A 21,240-nucleotide genomic window follows, 5' to 3' on the forward strand; every position below is an offset into this window, starting at 1 on the left:
ATTGATTTTTCAAGCAGTCCCTTCTCACACACGTCGAGCATTAAACCACACTCGTAGCTCATGCTGTAGTTCCTCATAAGACGCTGACCAGTCCAGTCCAAATCCTTTTTTTTAACTTTATTGTACTGTAATTTCTTTTTTGCGATAACTATGGTAGAACAGCTGCCGTATCTCTTTTTGGTATGGTCATGTTTTTTGATTTGTAATCATTTGTTTTGCTCTGTGCAAAACTGTTTTCACAGTTCACTTACTTCAACCTTTTTTGATGTGTTTAGATCGTGCATAGCTGTGCACTTTAATGTACAGTCATGGTAGAAGATTGATATATTTTCTTTGTCTGATGTGCAGCAAAACAGACTGAGAGAAAACACACGATTGAGACCAACCAGCAGAGCCTGCTCTTCCCCTACAAAACCATAAAACCCTTAGCTGAGAAACGTGTGGTTTGTTGTTGTTGCTGCTGTCAGAACTGTTTCTTGTTTGCCAGTCAAGGAGCCATTTTGGATTCTGATCTCTGTGAGGCCCCTGCAAGGGGATGAGTCATCAATGTCCACACATACACATACACACCTCCTGCAGAGAGCTCTCACATTCAGTAATCTGGGCTATAATTAGTCCCCCGGATAGGAAGACGACAAGAAAAAGCATAGGGAGAGAGAATCGGCTTTTCAGCCTAAAAGTATTCCAGGCAGTTTGTAATAACAGAGCGATTTTCTCATCTGTCAGGTCATCGACTCACAAAACAATCAAATACGAGTCACAGAGGGAAAAAAAATCTCTCATCTCCTCGTATAAATTACACTGAAAAAAGCCCCTCGACCCTCCTGTTGCCTTGGTTACTGTAGCAGAGCTGAATGGAGGAGGAGGTGATGATGGTTTCACTGGGAACAGAGCTGGAGAGATCTGACAGAATAATAAATCTACCTCTGCTTATTTTTTCCCCTCTGTACCACTCCACATCTCTCTCCCTCTCTCTCTCCCTCTCACTCTCGTAGCAGCACTTCACACTCGCTCCAGTTTTCATTAATGACCCACTCGTTTCTATGCCAATAGAACTTGAAAAAAAACAGGGTAATAGTGGGCCCATGGTGGCCACAAAAAAAAAAGTATCCACTTCAGCGAAGTTTCGGAGGACTTGAACAAACAGTAAACAGCTCAGAGTGAATTATTTAGATAACCAGGAAGCAGCGGAGCAATCATATGTGATCAGGCTCAAAGTTTTTGCAGAGCGTCTCTGCCACTGTCTGTCAGGCCTCTCTGCCTCTGGCCTCTTTCCTCTGCTGGCAGGAAGCTGAATGCAGCAGCTGTTCTGGACAAAATGACACTGAGGAGAGTCCAACCCCTCACTGAGCTGAGTGTTGCTGAATGGTGGCAAGGCAGTCTCATAAAACTTGATCAATTAAGCATGAAGATTAAGAAAGGAGATCACCTGTCTGTGTATTGTTTAATTTAGTTTTATACATGAAAATTGGTCATTGGTTATTTAGAGGGACATAATCAGTAGCTCCTCTTTGTTTTTCTATTACTGAAAGCATTTCCTGAGAAGTCAATGTCAAAAGAGGACCTCATTATTTTTAAACTGCAGTGGACAGTGTCCTTTTGCAGCTGAAAAGGACAACAGCTATTGTGCTTGTATGAACGTAAAAATAAGTGAAAATGAACTTGAAGAAAAAGAAATCTTATTTGAATGAGAAATGTGTCTTATGGACAGGAATTCTTTTGACTCTGAGGATTTGACATTATGGTATTATGTAAATTTTAATGATCAATGAGAGCAGCACAGTCACAAACCAGGTCATTAGTTACATGAAACTTCTTAAAAAGTGGAAGACTTCCTTGAAAGAATATAAAGCTTATTTCATGAAATGAAATGGTAAGAACCAGCTCTTTGCGGAGGCGGCTTACCTTTATATCCGGGCCATTGCAGTTGAGGCTCATCCCGCACTCATCTGTGATCTCTGTAATTTCCGACAGGTCGTCATCTTCAAACTCATCCAGGCTGATGTCATGGGTCAACCTGGTTGAAGGGGAGGATTAGGGTGAGAAAGAGGAAAAGGGGAAGGGGAAAAAAATAAATAAAATCAATGTTAATCCTTCAGCACTCATCCGTAGTCAAAGTACATCACAAAATCTCTTTTTGACCGATTGAGCTGGGTCAGGGTGGCAGCTTCAAGCTAAGATCAAAGCCCAAGGACACATCGTACACAAATGTGAACATGGTTCACAAGTTCTGGTCATAACTGGTCAACACAAAACTAACTAACATAAGTGAATTCCACATTCCAAATAAAAATAAGCACTATATATATACTATAACCCATATTTAATCTTGATTAGTCAAGCTGAATAAATGGACTCTCAGCTAATATCAATAGATTTCTCATAAGATCCTTCAATGTTAATACCACAAATAGAGAAAAGACTTCCACACCCACAATTCCAAATAAAATTGGTTAAACCCTGTGATAAAAAAAGACTAAAGGCGAAAATACACACCGCTTTGTTCTATTCTATTTAAAGCACAAATTTAACATGGATGGACAACCTCATAGCATCCGAAATCAGAGAGGTTCATCTTCAAAGGAGAATGAATGTGCTCAGTAAATTTGGTTATTTGTTGTATAAAAGTTGAGCAGTTGACATCACAGTGGTGCTGAAAAATGGGCCGCGACTTAATAACTTAATAAATGTATTATCTGTGGACCTGGAGTATCTAATGATATATAAAATGTATGGCAATCAGGCCAATTGTTGTTAATATTTCTGACCAACTGACCAACCATGTTGGTCGACTTTTAGGACTTTTAACAAAACAACCACTAATCATGTAACTATAAGGCTCTCAGTGTGCAAGCCTTTGTCAAAGCTGAACAATCCTATCATTACAGCCTCTGCATCAGTTTTCTACCTACAACACAGTGTGATTCTGGCTGTCAAAGGAAGAAACCATTTATATTTTGGTCTTGGCTATGCTTGCAGCAACCCTGGATATCACAGTGTCAGGCAGGGAAATGAACTGTCCTGCTGTCTGTGGCAGGTTTCAATTAGGTTCCAGTAAACAATGCTTCAGTTTTCCCCATCTGTAATTATGTCCGCCTTTTATCTCTTTACCCAGCAGCCTCCTGGGCGTAACAGACAGCAGGAAAATGTTATTAGAGGGAGGAAAGAGAAGATGACAGCGATCACAAGGAGCAGAACAGCAAGCTGTCAGAGAGACCTGGTGAATTTTGAGAGCTACGATCCCCCTGTTGCATGATGCTAATGTCATTTCTGGGTACATACGCAGCTGCCTCCTCTTGCAAAAGCATGCACAGCTGCGGTCATCTTTAGCCGTCACGTGTTAGAGGATGGGTACGAGAGTTAAATAGCCCGAGTAGAAGAATCTGTTTACCTCTATAATGAGGCCCTGAAGCAGGCAGGAAGGACTGAACAATCCTACAACTGGCAAAACTGCAGCGACAATAAAGTTTCAGGTTTGATTTTCTAAAATGGCATCTAAATGCAAAGTTGTTTAGCAGCTGACTTGCATTTTCCCCTGCAACTGGAATTAAAATGTAACTATTTTAATGATAAAGCTTTGTAGAGTTTCCTAAAGGGATATATTTTTCTTATTGTCAGCAAATCCCATATAAAGACCAAAACCAACAATGACCTGATTGTACTGTATTATCTGTACAGCAAAAGTCTGATACAGGTTCATTCTCTTTGCCACAGTGTTAGTCCATAGGCCAATGTTGACCAAAACCCCACAAAAACTATTAAAAACACATCAATGAGCCACACTTTTGCACTGGATTACAAGTTCCATGAACCATAGTTTATTTGCATTTACTGTACACCATCCTGCTGCTTTAAATATTCACTAGAGCACCAAATATTATTAATCGAACTGAAAATGGTTCCTAAAAAAACTGATAATCACTCATGAAAACTACAATGGCTCAGCTGTTTTAGAAGACTGTATGTTTGAGTAACGTTTGCTAGGTTGATTCTCAGATCTTTTGACTCAGTGTGGACATTCAAAATATCACTTGATGTACGTTTAAGTAGTTTAGATACTGTAGATTACTTTGCAATAACATTACAAGTAGTTTTACCTCTATATAAATATAATTAACAAGCATTCAGAGTCAGAATCATTGAGATGAGAGATTTTTACAGCCGCACACAAATGCCTAACAGATGGAGAGCGGTGTCATGCCAGATCTGATGCCAGGCGATGGTGCAATGTTACCCATCTCAGCACCTTCTATGGATACAGGTAATGCTAAGCTAAGAAGAGAAAAGGATAGAAAACCTGCCATAGTTTAGTTGTTGGCAAGAGGTTCATGAAATAAAAGGCTGCAGACAGGCAGCAAGCAGTCGTTCTTCCTGTTGGTCTAGTAAGTTATATTAGCTGGCTTGCTATGTGTTGTGTTGTTGCACTTGCTTGATATTGGGCTGTGTTAGAAAAGTTCTTGTAAAAGTTCAGTAATGTAATCATACCAAATGCATTTGTACGCCTGTCCATATTTATGACAGTGGTATTGCAATCTGAAAATGGGCGCTCAAAATACAGAATCTTACAATTGTTGCTTTAAGGTGCCACCTGAACTTCTTTTGTCCCAACCAAATTGCCTTGACAGACTTTGGTCTGGAGACAGTTTTGCTTTTGAATAACAAAAACTGTTATCTTATCAGTTCACTACAAATGTAATTTATTACAATACAGACAGAGCCCTGGGAAAGGAACAAAATCAATATGCTCCCAAGTGTCCCTCTGTTATCAGCATAACTTACAGGCAGGAGGAGTAAGGTGGAGGAGAGGAGAGTAGAAGAAATGAAATGAAAGAAAAGGGAAGAAAAAACTGCAAACATGATGCATGAGTGCCAATCAGAGACAATCAGCCATAAATGTGTCACGTTATTTTGACCCTCAACTGCTGGTTTTGACCTATGATTGGGGCTTTACAAGGACAAAAAGAGAAGAAGAGTGGCGAACAAGAGGTGAGAGAAAATTATGTCGTGACTGTAGATCAAGCCCTGAGGAAAGTGCAAATAGAAGCAGCAGACAGTGAGAGGATGGAGAGAGTCATTGGGACAAAAATGAATGGAGGGAGGGCGGAGAAAATTAAGTGCCGGGAGATAAACCACCTGAACAGGACAGGGTGACCCCTTTGCTGCAGTGAATTGTGGGTAAGGAAGGACGCAGACACCAAAGAAAACCAACAGAGTGTATAATACAGAGTAAATAATGTTGTCACACATCAAGGCTCAGACATTACAGGGTAGCATGCAGGGCGTGCAATGTCGAGCACGCTCACATCAAACAGGATGCACAGTCGCGTCACAGTTGGGTGTGAAGACACAAATTCTTTTTTTTTTTTTACTCAATTCACATAAAAAGTCACAGGGTTCTCCTGTGAGTCTGGTCTCTTAGGTTCATAATAGTATTCCACAATTTTAGTTTCTCCACAGTAGTGGAGAAAATGTCATTCCTATGCTATAGAATAAGCAATGTGATGATAAAGATGATGACTGTTAGCAAAAACCTTTCTAAATGTATGTTTCTTGTATTTTAAAGAGCAAAAGATGCAGAATCTTGTAAGAAACTGACACATTGTGAACAAAGCTTTTCTTTTCATCCTGCAGATCCCTCCCTCCTCCATACAGTCACCTGTTAGCCTGCACATCATCCCTGACCTGCCTCCCACCCACAACACTGTTTAAAGAGCATCCAGCCAAACAGGAAGCACTGTAGCTGTGGACCTAACCTAAGTTTTTAACAATTTTAGGCTGTTCAATGTAGGGTTGGGAGAATGGACAAGTATATCGCAGGTGGGTTTTTTAGTCAATATTTTAAGTGAAATGTGTCATTTTGTTTTGCTCATTTAATGGTCTGCCTCTGAAGGAAGATGTTCAGCTGCACAATAACTTTATACACATTACGCTGAAAAACGAGTGCCAGAATATTTTCACATCTAACTCAGTTAGCAGGTTAGACACCATGTTGGTGATTGTTAGAACAATCAAAAGACTGTTGTTGTTTGGCAGTTGTAGGACTCACGGTAGTCGGTTGGAAAATGTTGAATATCGTCCACCCCATGTCCCATACTATGTAGAACTATTCCTATAAATACACTTAGTTGCCAGTTTATTAGGTACACCTAGCTGCAACTAATGCACTCTAACAGTCCTGCAATGAATCTAAGCATTATTAAGGTTATAATATGATAATGAATCATTTTGGAGGAAGACGTTTTTGGTGCTGTTGGACTGTACTGTACAGAGAGGTGTTACAGAGAGGTGTTACTGTTATCAGGCCAACCTTGTTAAAATAATGGAAACACTTGTCAGTATCCCCAAAAGGTTCAGATTTACTGGAAAAACCACCACAGGTTTGGAATTCCCTTAAAGGTGTAAGTGTGTAACATTTAGGAGGATCTTTTGGAATGAGGCATTTTTTGTATGTAGCCTAGAACAGACAAACAGCTTCACTCGAGTTTCCCAGCCACCGTAGTATCTACTACAAGTTTGGAAGGCTGAGCTGTATTCAAATGGCTGCAATCTGTAACTTTGCCACTAGATGCCAATCCTATATGCTGGTCCTTTAACTGTGAAGAATCCCTAAATTTATTTTGAGAAATTACTATTGCAAGAGTGTCCTCCTTAAACTCATTTGCTTTACAAACAGTAAAATTACATAAGAGATATGGACAGGAAATGTGGAAGAAAAATGAGGAGGATGACATCTAACAAATGTCCATTGCAGTTACATGGTACACTTGACCCATAGGCAACTGACAGTACACATCCATATGCACACACATAATTGTTCAAAGAAAAAACATCCCATCTACCTTTCCTGAATGTACACTAAATGGATAATAAGATTATCAATAAGATAAGATATCCAGAACCCTAAACATCCTCATTCAACACCCTCCATGATCAATGCAGGCTGACTCAGCCGACTGGCTGTCCAGGGCAGATATCCCTGTGACACAGCTACTACTGTATCATCGTCAATGAAAGTGAGATGCTGCAAATCATTCGGACCGTAGTAATAACAGGCTGACACCAACATCATCACTGTAACACTGTTACCTCACAAGAACCAAACTAGTTATTATATCAGCACCCTGATATTGTTTTTGCCTCTGCCAGACAAGTGGAGAGCAGGTTATATTATGGTTATGGCTCGCTGAAAAGATACCATGAATTGTAAAACTTGTTGGACCTGCACTGTCTCCTACAAAATACATCTTCATGTTATTATTGTGCGCCGCTCATAAAGTTCTGGGAACTTAGTTGCTGCCTCGATTATGTTCAATATTTTAGCAATTTTACCAAAATAGAGATGTGTGACATCCTTATACAACACAAAAGTCGTTGGAAGATTGGCATTGGAGTGAATGTTTGGGTGCACAAAACTCAGAAGCTTGACACCTGAGAGATGTTTGTATCCTACATGTCATATGTTACCTTAACACTGGTTATGGGTGGGGAAAGATGGTTAGGGTTAAATATCAAGACACTTGACTTATGTCTTCTCATGCTTTAAATCGCTTTTCCAAAACTTAAACACTTGGTTTTTTTTTTTTACCCATCCTCTAACACGTGACGTTTTGAATTCCCTATGCATAACCATAAAAATGCTTCCTTTGCTACGAATGTATAATAACCAAGAATCACCTCGGGGCAAAGCAGCAGTTTGTGAGGTTAAGAGAGAGTTAAGATGCTAAATGCTATCTGCTCATTTGTTGTTGCTGTGGAGACTAACAATGTCTCATTTCTAATTCTACATGTGTTAAAACACATAAAGTAAATAGGACAACATGAACCAGCAACAACAAGAGCTTATAGTTTTAGAATTGATTTCAAGTTCACTCAGTGACTTTGCATGCATGTGTGCAAAAAGTCCACAAGTAAAATCGTAGCTCAATCCTAAAGCCACTGCAGACACAAATGATTTCTCTAATAGACACTCTGTACCAACTCCATAAAATCTAAGTCATCTGAGAAGACCCCAAACATCTCTTAAAATATAAATTATTTTCCCCAAGAGATGTCGGAGCCTCATTAGTTGATTTTACTTTAATGTGTCTTAAGCCTCAAGTTCCACTCCAGGGGTAATTTTAATATTTCATGTGCTATTCAGTGATTTTGATCCTATTCTTAGCATGTATGATCTTTCACCCTGTACCACAATATTAATAACAGTAAGTTTGATTTTTAATTTGCTTTTGTGATTCCGTGATTATGGAAACTCCAACCTGTAGACAACCTGTGTTTTGAAGTGTATGACTGACTTACACTCAGTTTCCTGTATAAAATTATTGATATAATGACGGTTTAAAAGCTTACGAGGGGTAAGTTTGGGTACTGATTGTTTGTCTTTCACTGACACATATCTTCTAAAACTCAGCTGTGGTCATTTCTCAGCTACAATCTGCTGCCCAAATTCAGATTTTCTGGAGCTACATAATTGACAAAATGTCAGCGTGTGGATAAAGTCCAGGTTTCTAAATGTCCCTTCAGAAAACAAGAAATCCCAGACACTATGTCCATTGTTTGTATTGTAAAATGACATCGGAGGACAACAACACTGCAGGATGGATGTTTCAGTTTGTTTCGTTAAGGATTTGGGATAAACTCCTGCATTATTCTGACAGTGGGGGGTGACAGGGTAGCCTGCTGGCGTGTTTGTGCCTCCTCCGGCCTGCTTCTCTACTTGTGTTAATGAAGGACAGCATGACCTCGCGCTCAGGCCATGATGGGCCCGGCCAGCTCATTAGTCTTTATCTGAATCCAGCTATGACCCTGATGCAAACAGCACTGTATTTATAAGGGTCATCGTTTTTTGTTTTCATCGATTTTCACTGAAAATGTATGAGATTTTACTTCAAAAGGGGTGGATCAGTTAATCCTGATTTCCACCAGGGTTTTATATCCCTAAAGTCCCACAAGTTGTTATATTTACCTGCTGCAAAAATACACTTTCTGCAATTTACAGTGGATAAAGGTCATGTTGTGGTAAAGACAAATCAGAAAAATGCATTTTTAAATATGTGGAGAAAATGCAAATGAGCTACTAATTATGGAACAAAATCCCCCCAGGTTAAATTTTTTTTAAAACAAAATAAAAATGTAAAAAACTATATCTGTCCAAATATTTATTATATTTGTTAATTTGTCATTTTACTCACACAATCATGGATACTTTACACTTGCTCATCTCTTGCCATGTTACAGTCTCACAGAACTAGCATCTGTGTTGTGCAGTTAGGATTCGGTCCCATCACACTACATACACATTAAGCCCAGCACTTAGTCGTCACAGCAGATTCGTATACCTTTTTCTTCCATCTCTCCCCAATAATTCACACGTTTATGCTCCCATTGAGAGATTACAAGGCTGCACGCTGTATGTCATTCATCAGCTTCGTCCTCCTGCAAGGACAGGACCAGGACGAGGATCAGGACCAGGACCGTTGGAAGGTTCACCAGATAAAACAACCCCCCACCATCATCCACTGTATGAAAACAAACTCTAAAGACACAAATTCATCCTTACAGTGCTTCACCTACATCGGCACTGCTGCCATAATACACACACATCAACGTAAAGTGTGATTTGTGTTCTCCTCTGTGGCTTTTCTGGTCCTATTTTTGGTCAACATAAACCAGCAACCTCTGCTGCACGCTCTACGTCTACGTTTAGACACAAACATACACACGGCCATATGCATCCGCTCTCCTTCAAGGGCATGCCTGCCCTGAGCTTTAAGATGCATGGAGACGACATATAGCAAGAAACAGGCATGTTAGCAGTTGCACGCTCACAAGGTCACACACAGCCATGTTGCTGCATGCCAGTAAGAAAAAGAGAAGAACGAGAGAGATGCCCTACCATTTCTCCCATTGGTCCTCCATCCAACCCTCTTCTCCTTCCCCTCCCGAGTCCATACTGTAAGTGAGGAGGGCATCCACAGCTGAGAGGAGAGGAGGAGGAGAAGGAGCAAGAGGGTTAGAAAGTAAAGGAGGGAGGGTGGGAGAGAGGGAGGAGCGAGTAGGAAGAGAGTCGTAGGAGAAGGAGGAGGGGTGCAGCTCGCCCGGGTCGATGGGAGAGGCATCCGATTCAGAGCCTTCTGCTGCTGCCGCTCATCCGGAGGAAAGAGAGATAGAGGGGGAATTATTTGAAGCACAGGAACGGAATCTGCTACAGAGGAGTAGTGTTATATAATCCACTGCTTTCTCTCTCTCTCTCTTTCTCTCTCTCTGATGTTTACTCTGTCCTGTGTGCATCAGATTTACTACGCCACTGCAGGAAAGTGCTGGTGTTAGCAGAACATCCAACGGTACAGCAAGCCCAAACAGGAGAAACATCAGAGGACACTCTTCTCTCTTTCTCTCTGTCGCTCTCTCTCTGCAAAACACTGTTGTGCTCAATTATTCATGAGGCCCATTGATCATAAGCCTAATTTTCCCGTCTCTGTATTTCTCTCAATTCATCCTCTTAAATGAAAAAGCCAGTTTAGTACAACGTGGGTCTTTTTCTTGTACTTTTGGCCATCATCTCTTTAAAGATAGCACTCTGCCAAGGTAATTGCTAAGGTCTGGCATCAAAGTGACATTGATAAAAAAGACAACTGACAGGGCATAAAGCACGATCAGTCCAAAGACCAGACAGGTTGTAAACAAGGCAACAGTTTCATTATTTAATTATGTACAAACGTATATTTTGTTTTTGTCTTTATTTTATCACCACTCATCTTAAGGTAAAACAGAAAATAACTCTACACAAAATGTAACAAAACAGAAAATTGTACTAAACTATTGTAATTGTGGTCAAGGAAGTCTGCCTGTAAAGTGTGATGGATGTAATGGATCATAATAAGTGATGCTAATCTATGGGTTTGTTTACCACCTCCCTGATCGTCTGACCACTCATGTCCTGTCCACCGTGTTCCCAGATTTCAGCCATAAACTTGATGAAATAATGGCAATAGTTATTGTAATAAACCGGAAATATCCTTTAACCAGTGCCGCTCTTTCCTTATTCATGCTAAGCTTCTACTCAAAATCAATATATGTGTGTGGAATTGTGCACACGCCCACGCACGGGGAACAGTCCATTAACCCTGTCAACCCAGCTGACCTTAAAACCTCCTGCCAACATCTCTTATGCCAAAGCACACATGCTCTGTATGTGGGCAATAACACTGTATATAGGAGCATCGTGCTAATTTTAGCCACCAAAGGCTTCAATTAGTATATGAAGCAAGGAGGTATCCAAGTATCTGAGTTTGCTAATGAAGCTGGGAGGGAGAGAGATTATGCTAATAAACACAAACATAACCACTGTGCTTTAATGAGACTGTTAGAGCTAAACTAATCAATATCTTAGTTATAATAAAAACCAAATGACCGTGTGTGTATTCACACCATACATAATTTTATACAATTATTGTTATATGCAATTCAGCTTGATGCACTATTATAATGTTACTTGTTTTGATTTTAAGGCCAACAGCTCTGCTCTCATCAACCCGATTTCCAGCAGCGGCTGATGTTTCTCTGCCCCACAGTGACCAGATTTCAATTAACGTAGCTCCGAGTGACAGCAAAAGCATTTAATTCGCCCTTGCATTTATATTTGCAGCATCCGTTATAACTTAACACAGGCGCATAGGCAAAACCAAAAGCTTTGTAAAGTCCAACTTCAGGCTTCAAACATTCCATCAGAAAGGTCAAAGACAGTAAATCCTTATTTCTGAGCAACCAACACACAGTCATATAGCCATAAAGCAAGTTCTTGGCAACTGACCAGAACCTATGGAGCTCACACACACACATACACCTACCTACACACACACATACACACACCATAAGAGCTTCAAACCCTTCCTCCTACACATCAAAAGATAGATAAAAAAAGAAAAGAAAATGTAATACAAATATAAAACACAGAGAACCCACACATTTGAACAAGAGTTTGTATCCCGGATTGTGTGTGTAGGTGTGTGTTTGTGTGTGTGTGATGTTTAATCCCTGTTCAGCTCACCAGCAGAGGCAAATTAACCCTGTAATGGCCACAGGTTCAAGGTAACAAGCTGAATTAATCTTGTTGTAGCAGAAAGTTCATAACAAAAGTGCTTGTATCACATAGTGTATTAAACTTACTAAATCAACCTACATTATGGGGCAGGCTACACCTCTCAACACACAAGGCCTATACCACAATTTTTTTTACCCCAACAGGGAAGTTTATTTATATAACACATGCTATGTATGCTCAATGTGCTTCACACACAGCACATATGAACAAGATTAAATGAAATATGAATACTTGATAGTTATTTATCCCCATCCACCCACACATGAGAAAGAGAGTAAGAGAGAGAAGCCAGTGAAGTAATCTAAGGAGTAATTTGTTCAGTTTTTCTTATCCCAGTGAGTACGCTGGCTGCAGTATTTTGAATGAGCTGAATACTACTAAACACATCCTTTAAAAAAAAAAGAAGCTGTCTTAAAAGAAGTCCCCTTACAATTTAAATAGAGTGCAAAGTGGTAGAATCATGTTTCGAGTGGAGTAGCCCTTTTATTTTTGTAATGATACAATACCGTCACCATAAAAAAACAAAAATACTGGGTTAGAAATTTTAGGTCCCTTGTCACCTGCCACACCACCCACCACCACAAGTAAATTCTCAACCTGTGTGAAACAATATACATATATAATATTTAAATATCTAGAATTCTGTTAAGGCTGTTAAATTTAGAGTAGGGGTGATAGACAGAGAAGGAGAGAGAGAGAAACAAAGAGGGAGAGATGCACTGTATAAGCAGAGGGGATGTTCCATTAGGTGGAACGTGCCGTGTCAGCAGAATTGAGCGACAGCAGTAAATAATCAGCGTGGGGGGGGGACTGCAACCAGAGCAATAACTGTCCACTCTGTCAGCTTCTACTGTGGGTAAAATTCAAATCAGCTCAATTTAGCTTCTCTTTCTCCTTCTCTCTCACAAAGCACAAGCTAATCCTGTTGAAAAACCCTGAAATCAAGTTTTTTTTCAGAAAAACATCAAAGTCCATGGAAGACGGGTGCAGTGAATCAGGGAAACTGACACTTCAAAATCTGCTTAACCTCCCTGGTTCCCCCCCATCTCTCTCTCACATCCCTTTCACATCCCACACCCCGTGAATCCATCTGCCTGAGCATATCTTGTCAGCAGAGTCACGTCAAATGTTGAAGCTGCAGTGAAAAGATGAAATGAAAGAGGGTATGCCAATGAATTAGTGAGTGAGAGTGAAGGAGAAATCTTGGAGACTTCTGCGTGTTTAGTCTGATTATTCATTCATCTGTATATTTTAAAACACAAACTCAAATGCAGAGTTTGTGTCTGAAATTGTGGTTTCTGTTAAATGTTTCACATTCTCAATCTCAAGATTTAGGTCACTGCTGACTTTTCTAACAAAAAAACATTGTGATCTTTCCAAAACCTAAAAACTTACACAACTAATGGATTGAGTGATTAAAACTGGTAAAAACACTGAATAAAGCAGTATCACATTAAAAATCTATTTTTCTTTAACAAAGGACCTCCCGGAGGGGCTGCGAGCTGAGCTGCTGTTAACATCTTCTCAGCATGTTTCTCTGACAACTTAAGATCCAGGGGACGTCCGAGACTAAAATCCTTCATCCGGTCAAAAATTGAAAAATCGACCGAAGTGATTTCATTTAGGAACCATTTGGCTTTAAACTGGGATAAAAAAAAGTAGAAATGTTACCGATTAACGGTTAAAAACATTTTTCTATAGTGCGATTATTTTGACAGATATTGCGAAAAGAAATTCTCCAAAAAATTTGAGTTTGAATCTATATTGTGATTTTAATAATATTTTGATTAATTGTGTAGCCTTAATAAAAAGTCAATTTATGACAGCTTCTAGCAGGCAACCACAACACTGACGCATGCGTGAGGGGCATATGACACCACAGGCGACCGGTAAAACGTACCATTTCCTGAATAAAATAACAGATTTGTCTGGGTTTCAACATTGTTGGAAACATTTGGAGTAATGCAAGTAAACACTCAATAAAATATATAACATACAGTAAGTTTAGGGTTTTTGAGACATTTTATGCAGACATTTTACATGTTGTAGCTTTACGCAAGTGCTGTGAGTGCATCAAAATACCATTAAAAGGTCTATAATGCTGTAGTCGCTACAAGTGGATATTGAATTGCAAGGTGGCATATTTAGGCAGAAAACAAATTAAATACGTTGTTGAACATTTTACTGATAACAGTTTTGTGATTTTCCAGATATGGTATTACAAACCATAATACGTTCTGTATTATGCTTCCTTCTCATTTGTTTGTTTCATCAAAATGTATCTGTTGTTGCAACTTAGTACATAAACATAATTTCTACATGCCTTATGAAAAGGAGGACAGACCTGCAAGGAACATACCACCAACAAACCAACACAATAAATACCTCTATCATCAGTAAAAATCACTCCCAAGTCAAGTGTTGAATGACTTACTCCATTTGTTGCTGATGGAATATACATTTCAGTATCGCGCAATCCAACCTACATGTCCTCTTGACACACAACAATTACTCCCGTCCAAGGGCTTTAGAAAAAAGAAAAACCTACAAAAACAGAAAAGTAGCAACAACAAAATCTAAGTTTCCATAAATGTATTCATCCATTCATTGCTGTTCACATTTACCTGTTTAGGGTGACAGGCAGTACTATAACTGTCTTTTAAAGTAAGATAAATATTGAATTGCATATGAGATCGGAATCCCAAGAGGGATCTATTGTTTGTATGTCACCGATGCCATCGTGAGTACTCTTTTTTCCCCATAATGCACTACAGAATGGACTGCAATCCTACACTGCCCTGTTGCTCCTTACATGCTGCATTACACACACACACACAAATATAAACACTGTGCTAATGTGAAAAATCTCCTGTGACGCCCTCTTGCGCCACTGATGATCAATGCAGTGCAGGAGAATTTAAAGGTACAGTTCACCTGAATGTATCATATGGAATCTGAAAGGTCCGTCTTAAACTATTGAACAGTCCTTTGATACTGAATATCTGTTGATACAGCGTTTTGATCACATATTAAATATTACAGGATAGCTGCACTATACACCCCATTCAATAAAATAAATTTGATCAGTTTAGATATTTCTGAGAAAAAACAGCTTGCATCATACTTTCATGATTTTTTACACTATACTGTGTTACGACCTATAGTTTTTTCGTGTAATATCTGATTGTCAATGTGAATCAGTTGTTTGAACAGTCTCAGTATCTTCAGCATGAATTAAATACGGATGTTCAAATGCAGTTTTCAGCCAAAAACAGCACTTCACAGGTGTGATGAACCTGAGAAATGTCATTAGAAACAGTATTTTTTAACTTTTTCTTAGTGTGAATATCACTACTGCACACACTGGCTGCTGTACGTGCTGCAGTGTACTTTTAGGGGGCTTCAAAATGGTACACAGGCTTGAAAGGCTAGAGAAACGAATGAATGAATGTGAAATGAATCTAGATTTGAAGGTGAGCTGCTCCTATATCTCAGTCATTGAATATCTCCACACAATAAAGAGCTGCACAGACGGCAGCAGATCGACCATCTGTTCTCTCACAGCAGCAGGTCGGGAGAGACGGAGGATTCGACCACAGTGTGTGGCGGCAGGGAGGGTGACTGAGGAGAACATGCCAACATATGGCTTCTCTGGGACTGGGCCAACCCCAAAGTTGTGGATTATCTGGCTTCCTTTCTCCAGTCAACCGCAATTTTGAAATATCAGTCAATACAGTCTCCAATAACATGAAAAAAAGAACGTGAGGAATTTATTATTTTCTTTGTTGTTTTCTTATAATCAACTGACTGCATTTTTTTTATGATTTTTTTATGATAAAATGTTATTTGGAAGACCCAAACTTAATTTTTTTACCATGTAACTTTCTACATATAAAAAACAGAGTTTAACTTACAGCTAATCCTTTTACAACATTAATGACCTGATTAAATAGCCCTAGTTGTAATATTTAGTGTCTTTTGAAATTTTGGTGATAATACAACACTTTAGTTTACGTTTGGATGCTTCTTTAATTCCTCGCACTGCTGCTGTATTGCTTGTTTTCTCCTGGCGGTTCGAGTTTTGTTCTGCGTTACTTTGGGACCATTATTTGTTTTATTTCTATTTTTTTATGTCAGACAAATCAAACACTGCTCCGAAGCCAGTGATGAAAACCTGAAGAAAGATGGTTGTGGACCCGCCTGCTGCAGCACAGCTAATGAGACAGGGACAGCCTGAGCCTGAGGGTGTGTAATGTGTGTGTGTGTGTGTGTGCGTGTTGCAGTGTCACTGGGGAATATTGATCACAGGCCTCCATCCACCCAGTGATACCACTGAAAAATCATAGCTTCTCCCCATGCAACATTGTAAGGATCTCTGAGTGTGTGTGTGTGTGTGTGTGTGTGTGTGTGAGTGAGAGAGTGTAAAAGCATGTGAACAGCATGCAGCTAATCCCTTCTGCTTGGATTCTGCTTGGCTCTCTAACACATTGGGCTGTTCTGCAGGTTGAATTAGCTGATCACCTACCTGATGAACTCTGTCTAACCTGTAACTCTGCGACGCTATTTTTATTATCAAATAACCTATCAATACGTTTTATGCAAGTGATTATTTATTAATTCTATACAATAAAATGCCATCACAATATCCCAGGGTCCAAAGTGATCCTTCAGTCTGAACAACAATCCAGGAACCAAAGGAGATTCAAATTACAATCAGCAAAATTTGATATTTTAGTAAATAAATTACTTCCAAGTAACTTTTTGTGAAACTTGACACAGAGTATATATACGATATAAGACATTTTTTGCAAGCCTATAATAAAATGTTTGTGCTAAACTTTAACTTGCTGCAAACAGGCTTAATCCAAACCAAACAGCCTATTAGAAAGGCAGTAAATCATGATGAGGTACTACTACAGCTCTGATAAGGTTGGTGAAAACTCACCAATGAATCCCACACACACAATATGAATATGAGCTCATCTAATAGACTGCTATATTGATAGAAGATTAATATGCTTCTGTTAGAGTGTTATTAATATCTGTTAATATCCGATAATACTGTGCGCCACAGACACATTAAGTCAATGGTTGGAGTAACTGCAGGGGTACCACAGCAGTGAAATTGTATTTTTGTGGCAAACCAAGCTCACAATGATGCTGTAAAGAAAAGCAATCCTTCAGTAAAAAGCCCATTTATGTGAGGTTAAGGGAAAAGATCAGTACGCAGGCAATAAGGCCAATATAAAGTCATTCTTCGAGCTGGAACTCGTAAAGCCGCGGTGCAGTTGGTCTGTGGTTGGAACAGACATCCTAAAAAGTGTGCGACATATTTGAGAATGCATGGTTGAAGTGGATGCAGGGAGCACAGCTCGTCCCGGTCCTCGGGGAGCAGACACGCCCAAACAGAAAACATGCCACTCTACAACACATTGCGACTTCAATGTGCAAAGCAGAGCGGAGCCAAACGCAGCCGCAGCGGCTCCGAGGAGTCAGCATCAGCACCTTCAGCTCCGCAGAGCTCATTTACAGCCTCCGAGGGGGGCAGCTCGGCCCCCCGCCCACCCCCCTTTCAAGCTCCCTCGCCGGGGCTCTTACCTGAAGCTGGCCGGGGAGTTCACCTGGATGTTGCGGCCAGACGGCGTGCTGGCTTTCCTCTTCTCTCTGTCCGCCATGCCGCCGCGCTATATCTCCTCCATTGGCTCCGCTGGCCCAGCAGACACCTGAGAGGTCCGGCGATGCTGCGATAGGGTGTTGCCTTCAGAGACTGTGGGGGAAAAGGAAACTCGGCACAACAGCGCAAGGGTGACTAAATAGTATTTGTAACTTTGCAGAATTTTAGAAAATGTGTTTTTTAATTTAGTCCCCATGCATTAAATGTATGTATCCTTCTAAGCAACAGCAATCAGTTTACACAGAATAGCTAAGGTGCCATTTTTATTAGCCTACAATAAAGAGCCCATGAAACATTTTAATTAAAAAATAAAGTTAAACATTGCTAGTATTTATCAGCAGGATAATGTATATGTGTAACCTATAAATGCTTAAACGACCAGGCACTAGATTATTTACAGTGTTTTGAATCCAGTAGAGGTAGGCTCAGCCTGTTATATGCACAGTCACTATTTAGTCAAAACTTTATAGATATGGCTCTTTTGGAACATTGTGTAGGGGCCACCAGTTGTGATAGCCTTACGAGATCACATGAGATACTTGCAGGTTATTACACTTTTACATAAATGTGTTAATTTGTTTTATAAAGGAAATGGAAAGAGGAGGCATGGGTGAATGTTTTATTTTCTACTATTTGTATAGTAAAACCTACCTCAATTAAACCTGCATGTCATAACTGTAATGTAGCAAAGACAGTGCCTTCATTCGTGATTTCGGGTGGCCATGGACCACAGGAAGTTATATAAACGTTTTTTATCCTGTCAGTCTACAATTTTATGCACAATACACCTTGTTTGTACTAAATGCCATTTATATTTTGTTTAATTTCATTTCCCCCTTGTTTTGTGTATATTTGGACAATCAAATAATGTGTATCATGACAATCAAATCAAAATCCTTTGATTTTGTGTATTAAAGAAGAAGAAGGAAAAGAAGATATACTTTATTTATCCCCAATGGGGGAAATTCTTTTTTCAGTCTTTGTTTTACACACACACACACACACACACACAGAGCTCATAGTGATGCAAATGTGGAGAGATGTGATCACCTCTATACAGCATGACATGTGAATTATGTTGGGAAGTTGTTAGTCATTAATCAATGAGTACAGTAATCTGAAGCAGGAAGTGTGACTCTGTATTATGACATACAATTCGGTATGAAATAAATTTTTGTGTTTTAACTTGCACAGGCTAGTCATATAACATTGAACAATCTCCTGAGTTATATTTCCCACCACCAATTAAGAATTGTATGTAAGTTACAGGATTACATTTATTCTCTCTCTCATTTGTTCACAGTCTTAACTGTACTCTGAAAACTAACTCTGGATCTCAAATAATAATGACTTTTTTCTATTTTTGTGATGTTTTAGTTCAGATTTTGGGGAATAATAATAGACTGAAAACAACCAGAGTGAGTTTGCTTGGTGTGCTACATTAGACAAAAAACATTCTTATAGTTTGTAATAATTTCACATAAGATCTAAAGTATCAGAATGAGGCACAGTAGGCTTATCTGTGTCTGCCTGTTTCAACTCTCACACCATTCTGCTTCATTCCATGTCCAGGGAAAACCATCTGTCTCCCAATTTGGTGATTTTAAAGTTACGGTTAAACTGATAGATTAAATGTTTAACTGAACTCACTAAAACCCATCATATTTTCACAAACACGGCTGTTTTGTTATTTCATGTATGCTAGGCCATCTTAGCTTTGCAGATATATGCTTTTTATAGGACAGCAACATTTTGCTAAATAAACCACTCTCCAGCATATACACTGTTGTTACTGTGTCTAATTAAATTATATCTTCTCAATGCTCTCAAAAACAACACACTGCATGACTATTACATCAAAAACATGGATTTTACAAGGGGACCTTGAAGGCAGCAGGACCTCCCACAGAGAGGAGAGGGATGAGAACCAGATGAAAAATACAGAGGTGGATACCAGCTAGGTGTATGTCAGTAGTCAGTATCAGATTAGACTAATCTGAAATATCTGACCCAATGTATCTGACACACCTGTGTGACTAGTATAGAGCTTTAGAAAAAAACACACCTGTTACTCACAGACAGTTTGGTTTATTCATTCATGAAGACAATCCCTTACAGTTTTAAGAATGAAAGCTGTTAGATTTGTCCTTACACTTCAAAACGAACGCACAAACAAAACAGTCACATCTGAGGCAGTATGTTGGCATGTTTTTTAACAAGAACTGGGATCATTAAGGAGTCATGTCAGAGAGAACCAGCAGAGGGCAGTATTGTATACAGAAAGTATAAAAGGGGGGAAACCAAGGATCCTTCCTTCTGTATTCAACTTTCTTCTCTTTTCCCCAGTAGTTGACCCTATTTTTCATCTTTACTTCTTTATTATAGATTCAGTCCCAAACACCAGAGCTCATATTGATTCAAATATATATAGTCATTCAATTCAATTCAATTCAGTTTTATTTGTATAGCGCCAAATCATAACAAGTTATCTCAGGACAATAAAATTCAAATAGAGCAGGTCTAGGTCGAACTCCTTATAGCATTATTTACAGAGACCCAACAGTTCCCTGTCATGTACAGTAAGTTGTGCAATCAAATACAAGCAGCATTTTCTGCGATACAAAAGATAAAATAAAATAAAATCAACCTGCCACATAAACATCTCATTCATTGGTTTTCAGAACAATCGCAAAGTTAAAAACTTGATAACACTGCAAAATGTCACAAAACTCTCACCTTTATTATCCTGCTAAGTGGGAACAGAAGTGGAAACGCTTTGTTGATGAATTTAAAATAAAATTTTAAGCACACATCCTTTTGTGTTTCCACCTTTACCTCACATATTGACGCAGACATTTATTTATGTTTTGGAAAAATCAGCTCTGTCCGTCGTGTATGGCCTCCCTGGCAAACTAATTTCTCCTCCTTCACACTAAAAAAGACAAAAAAAGACAAAGTATGTAAGGTGGGTGTCGTCTTTGCTTGAGACATGAGACAATCTGAGTCATAACCTGTTAGAAGCCAACAGTAAATTCTCAACTGTTACGCAACAAGCAAACATAACAGAAGTAGAAGGCCTCAGAAAGTTGCATTTCTAACATTGCTGTCAGGTGGAAATATATAAGCCAATTTTCATTAAAGGTTTATCACAAGACGGTTTTCTGCCTCTTTTCTATTATAATTATGTTTAAGTTGAAGAGCTAAGCCTTCAGTTTTTCTGAGAGAGAAACCCTGGCCAGCTTTCAAAAGCCTAGAGGACTAATGAACAATATTATCACTGGTTTTAGGGTATTTCCAGAATCCAAAACCTCTTTGTCCATCTGAATCAAAAACATTTAATTCACTCTAAAATCAATAATATGTTTATAACCACTTTATCTGGTTGTGACTCTTTTATCTAAAGATCTTAGCTAGGCCATACTGTATCTTTTTACTCAATCTGTACGACAAATATGGGCTGATATTT

The 21,240-nt window shown here is 39.2% G+C and overlaps 2 protein-coding genes across 3 annotated transcripts in view; both read right to left on the reverse strand.

Moving 5' to 3' along the window:
- The window catches only part of LOC118321231 (C-Jun-amino-terminal kinase-interacting protein 1-like), a 50,329-nt gene extending 32,515 nt beyond the window's left edge, over nucleotides 1–17,814 (reverse strand). The window contains exons 1-2 of one of the 2 annotated variants that reach the window (XM_035652464.1): nucleotides 17,699–17,814; nucleotides 1,906–2,017 (exon numbers count right to left, since the gene is read on the reverse strand). In XM_035652464.1, the coding sequence (XP_035508357.1) occupies nucleotides 1,906–2,017; nucleotides 17,699–17,775 (189 nt within the window). In that variant the 5' untranslated portion in view covers nucleotides 17,776–17,814. Of the gene's footprint in view, nucleotides 1–1,905; nucleotides 2,018–9,892; nucleotides 9,969–17,698 lie in introns of those variants that run through there. The other variant, XM_035652465.1, reaches the window with a different exon arrangement.
- Nucleotides 17,815–19,859: 2,045 nt separating this feature from the next.
- Nucleotides 19,860–21,240, reverse strand: part of si:ch211-210p4.6 (malignant fibrous histiocytoma-amplified sequence 1) — a 7,642-nt gene continuing 6,261 nt past the window's right edge. Inside the window, exon 9 of the mRNA XM_035681692.1 lies at nucleotides 19,860–20,706. Within this exon, the coding sequence (XP_035537585.1) occupies nucleotides 20,631–20,706 (76 nt within the window). The 3' untranslated portion in view covers nucleotides 19,860–20,630. The remainder of the gene's footprint in view (nucleotides 20,707–21,240) is intronic.

The sequence above is a fragment of the Morone saxatilis genome, unplaced genomic scaffold (genome assembly GCF_004916995.1).
Source record: "Morone saxatilis isolate NCDOM2014 unplaced genomic scaffold, NCSU_SB_2.0 Contig11, whole genome shotgun sequence".
Lineage (NCBI taxonomy): Eukaryota > Metazoa > Chordata > Actinopteri > Moronidae > Morone > Morone saxatilis.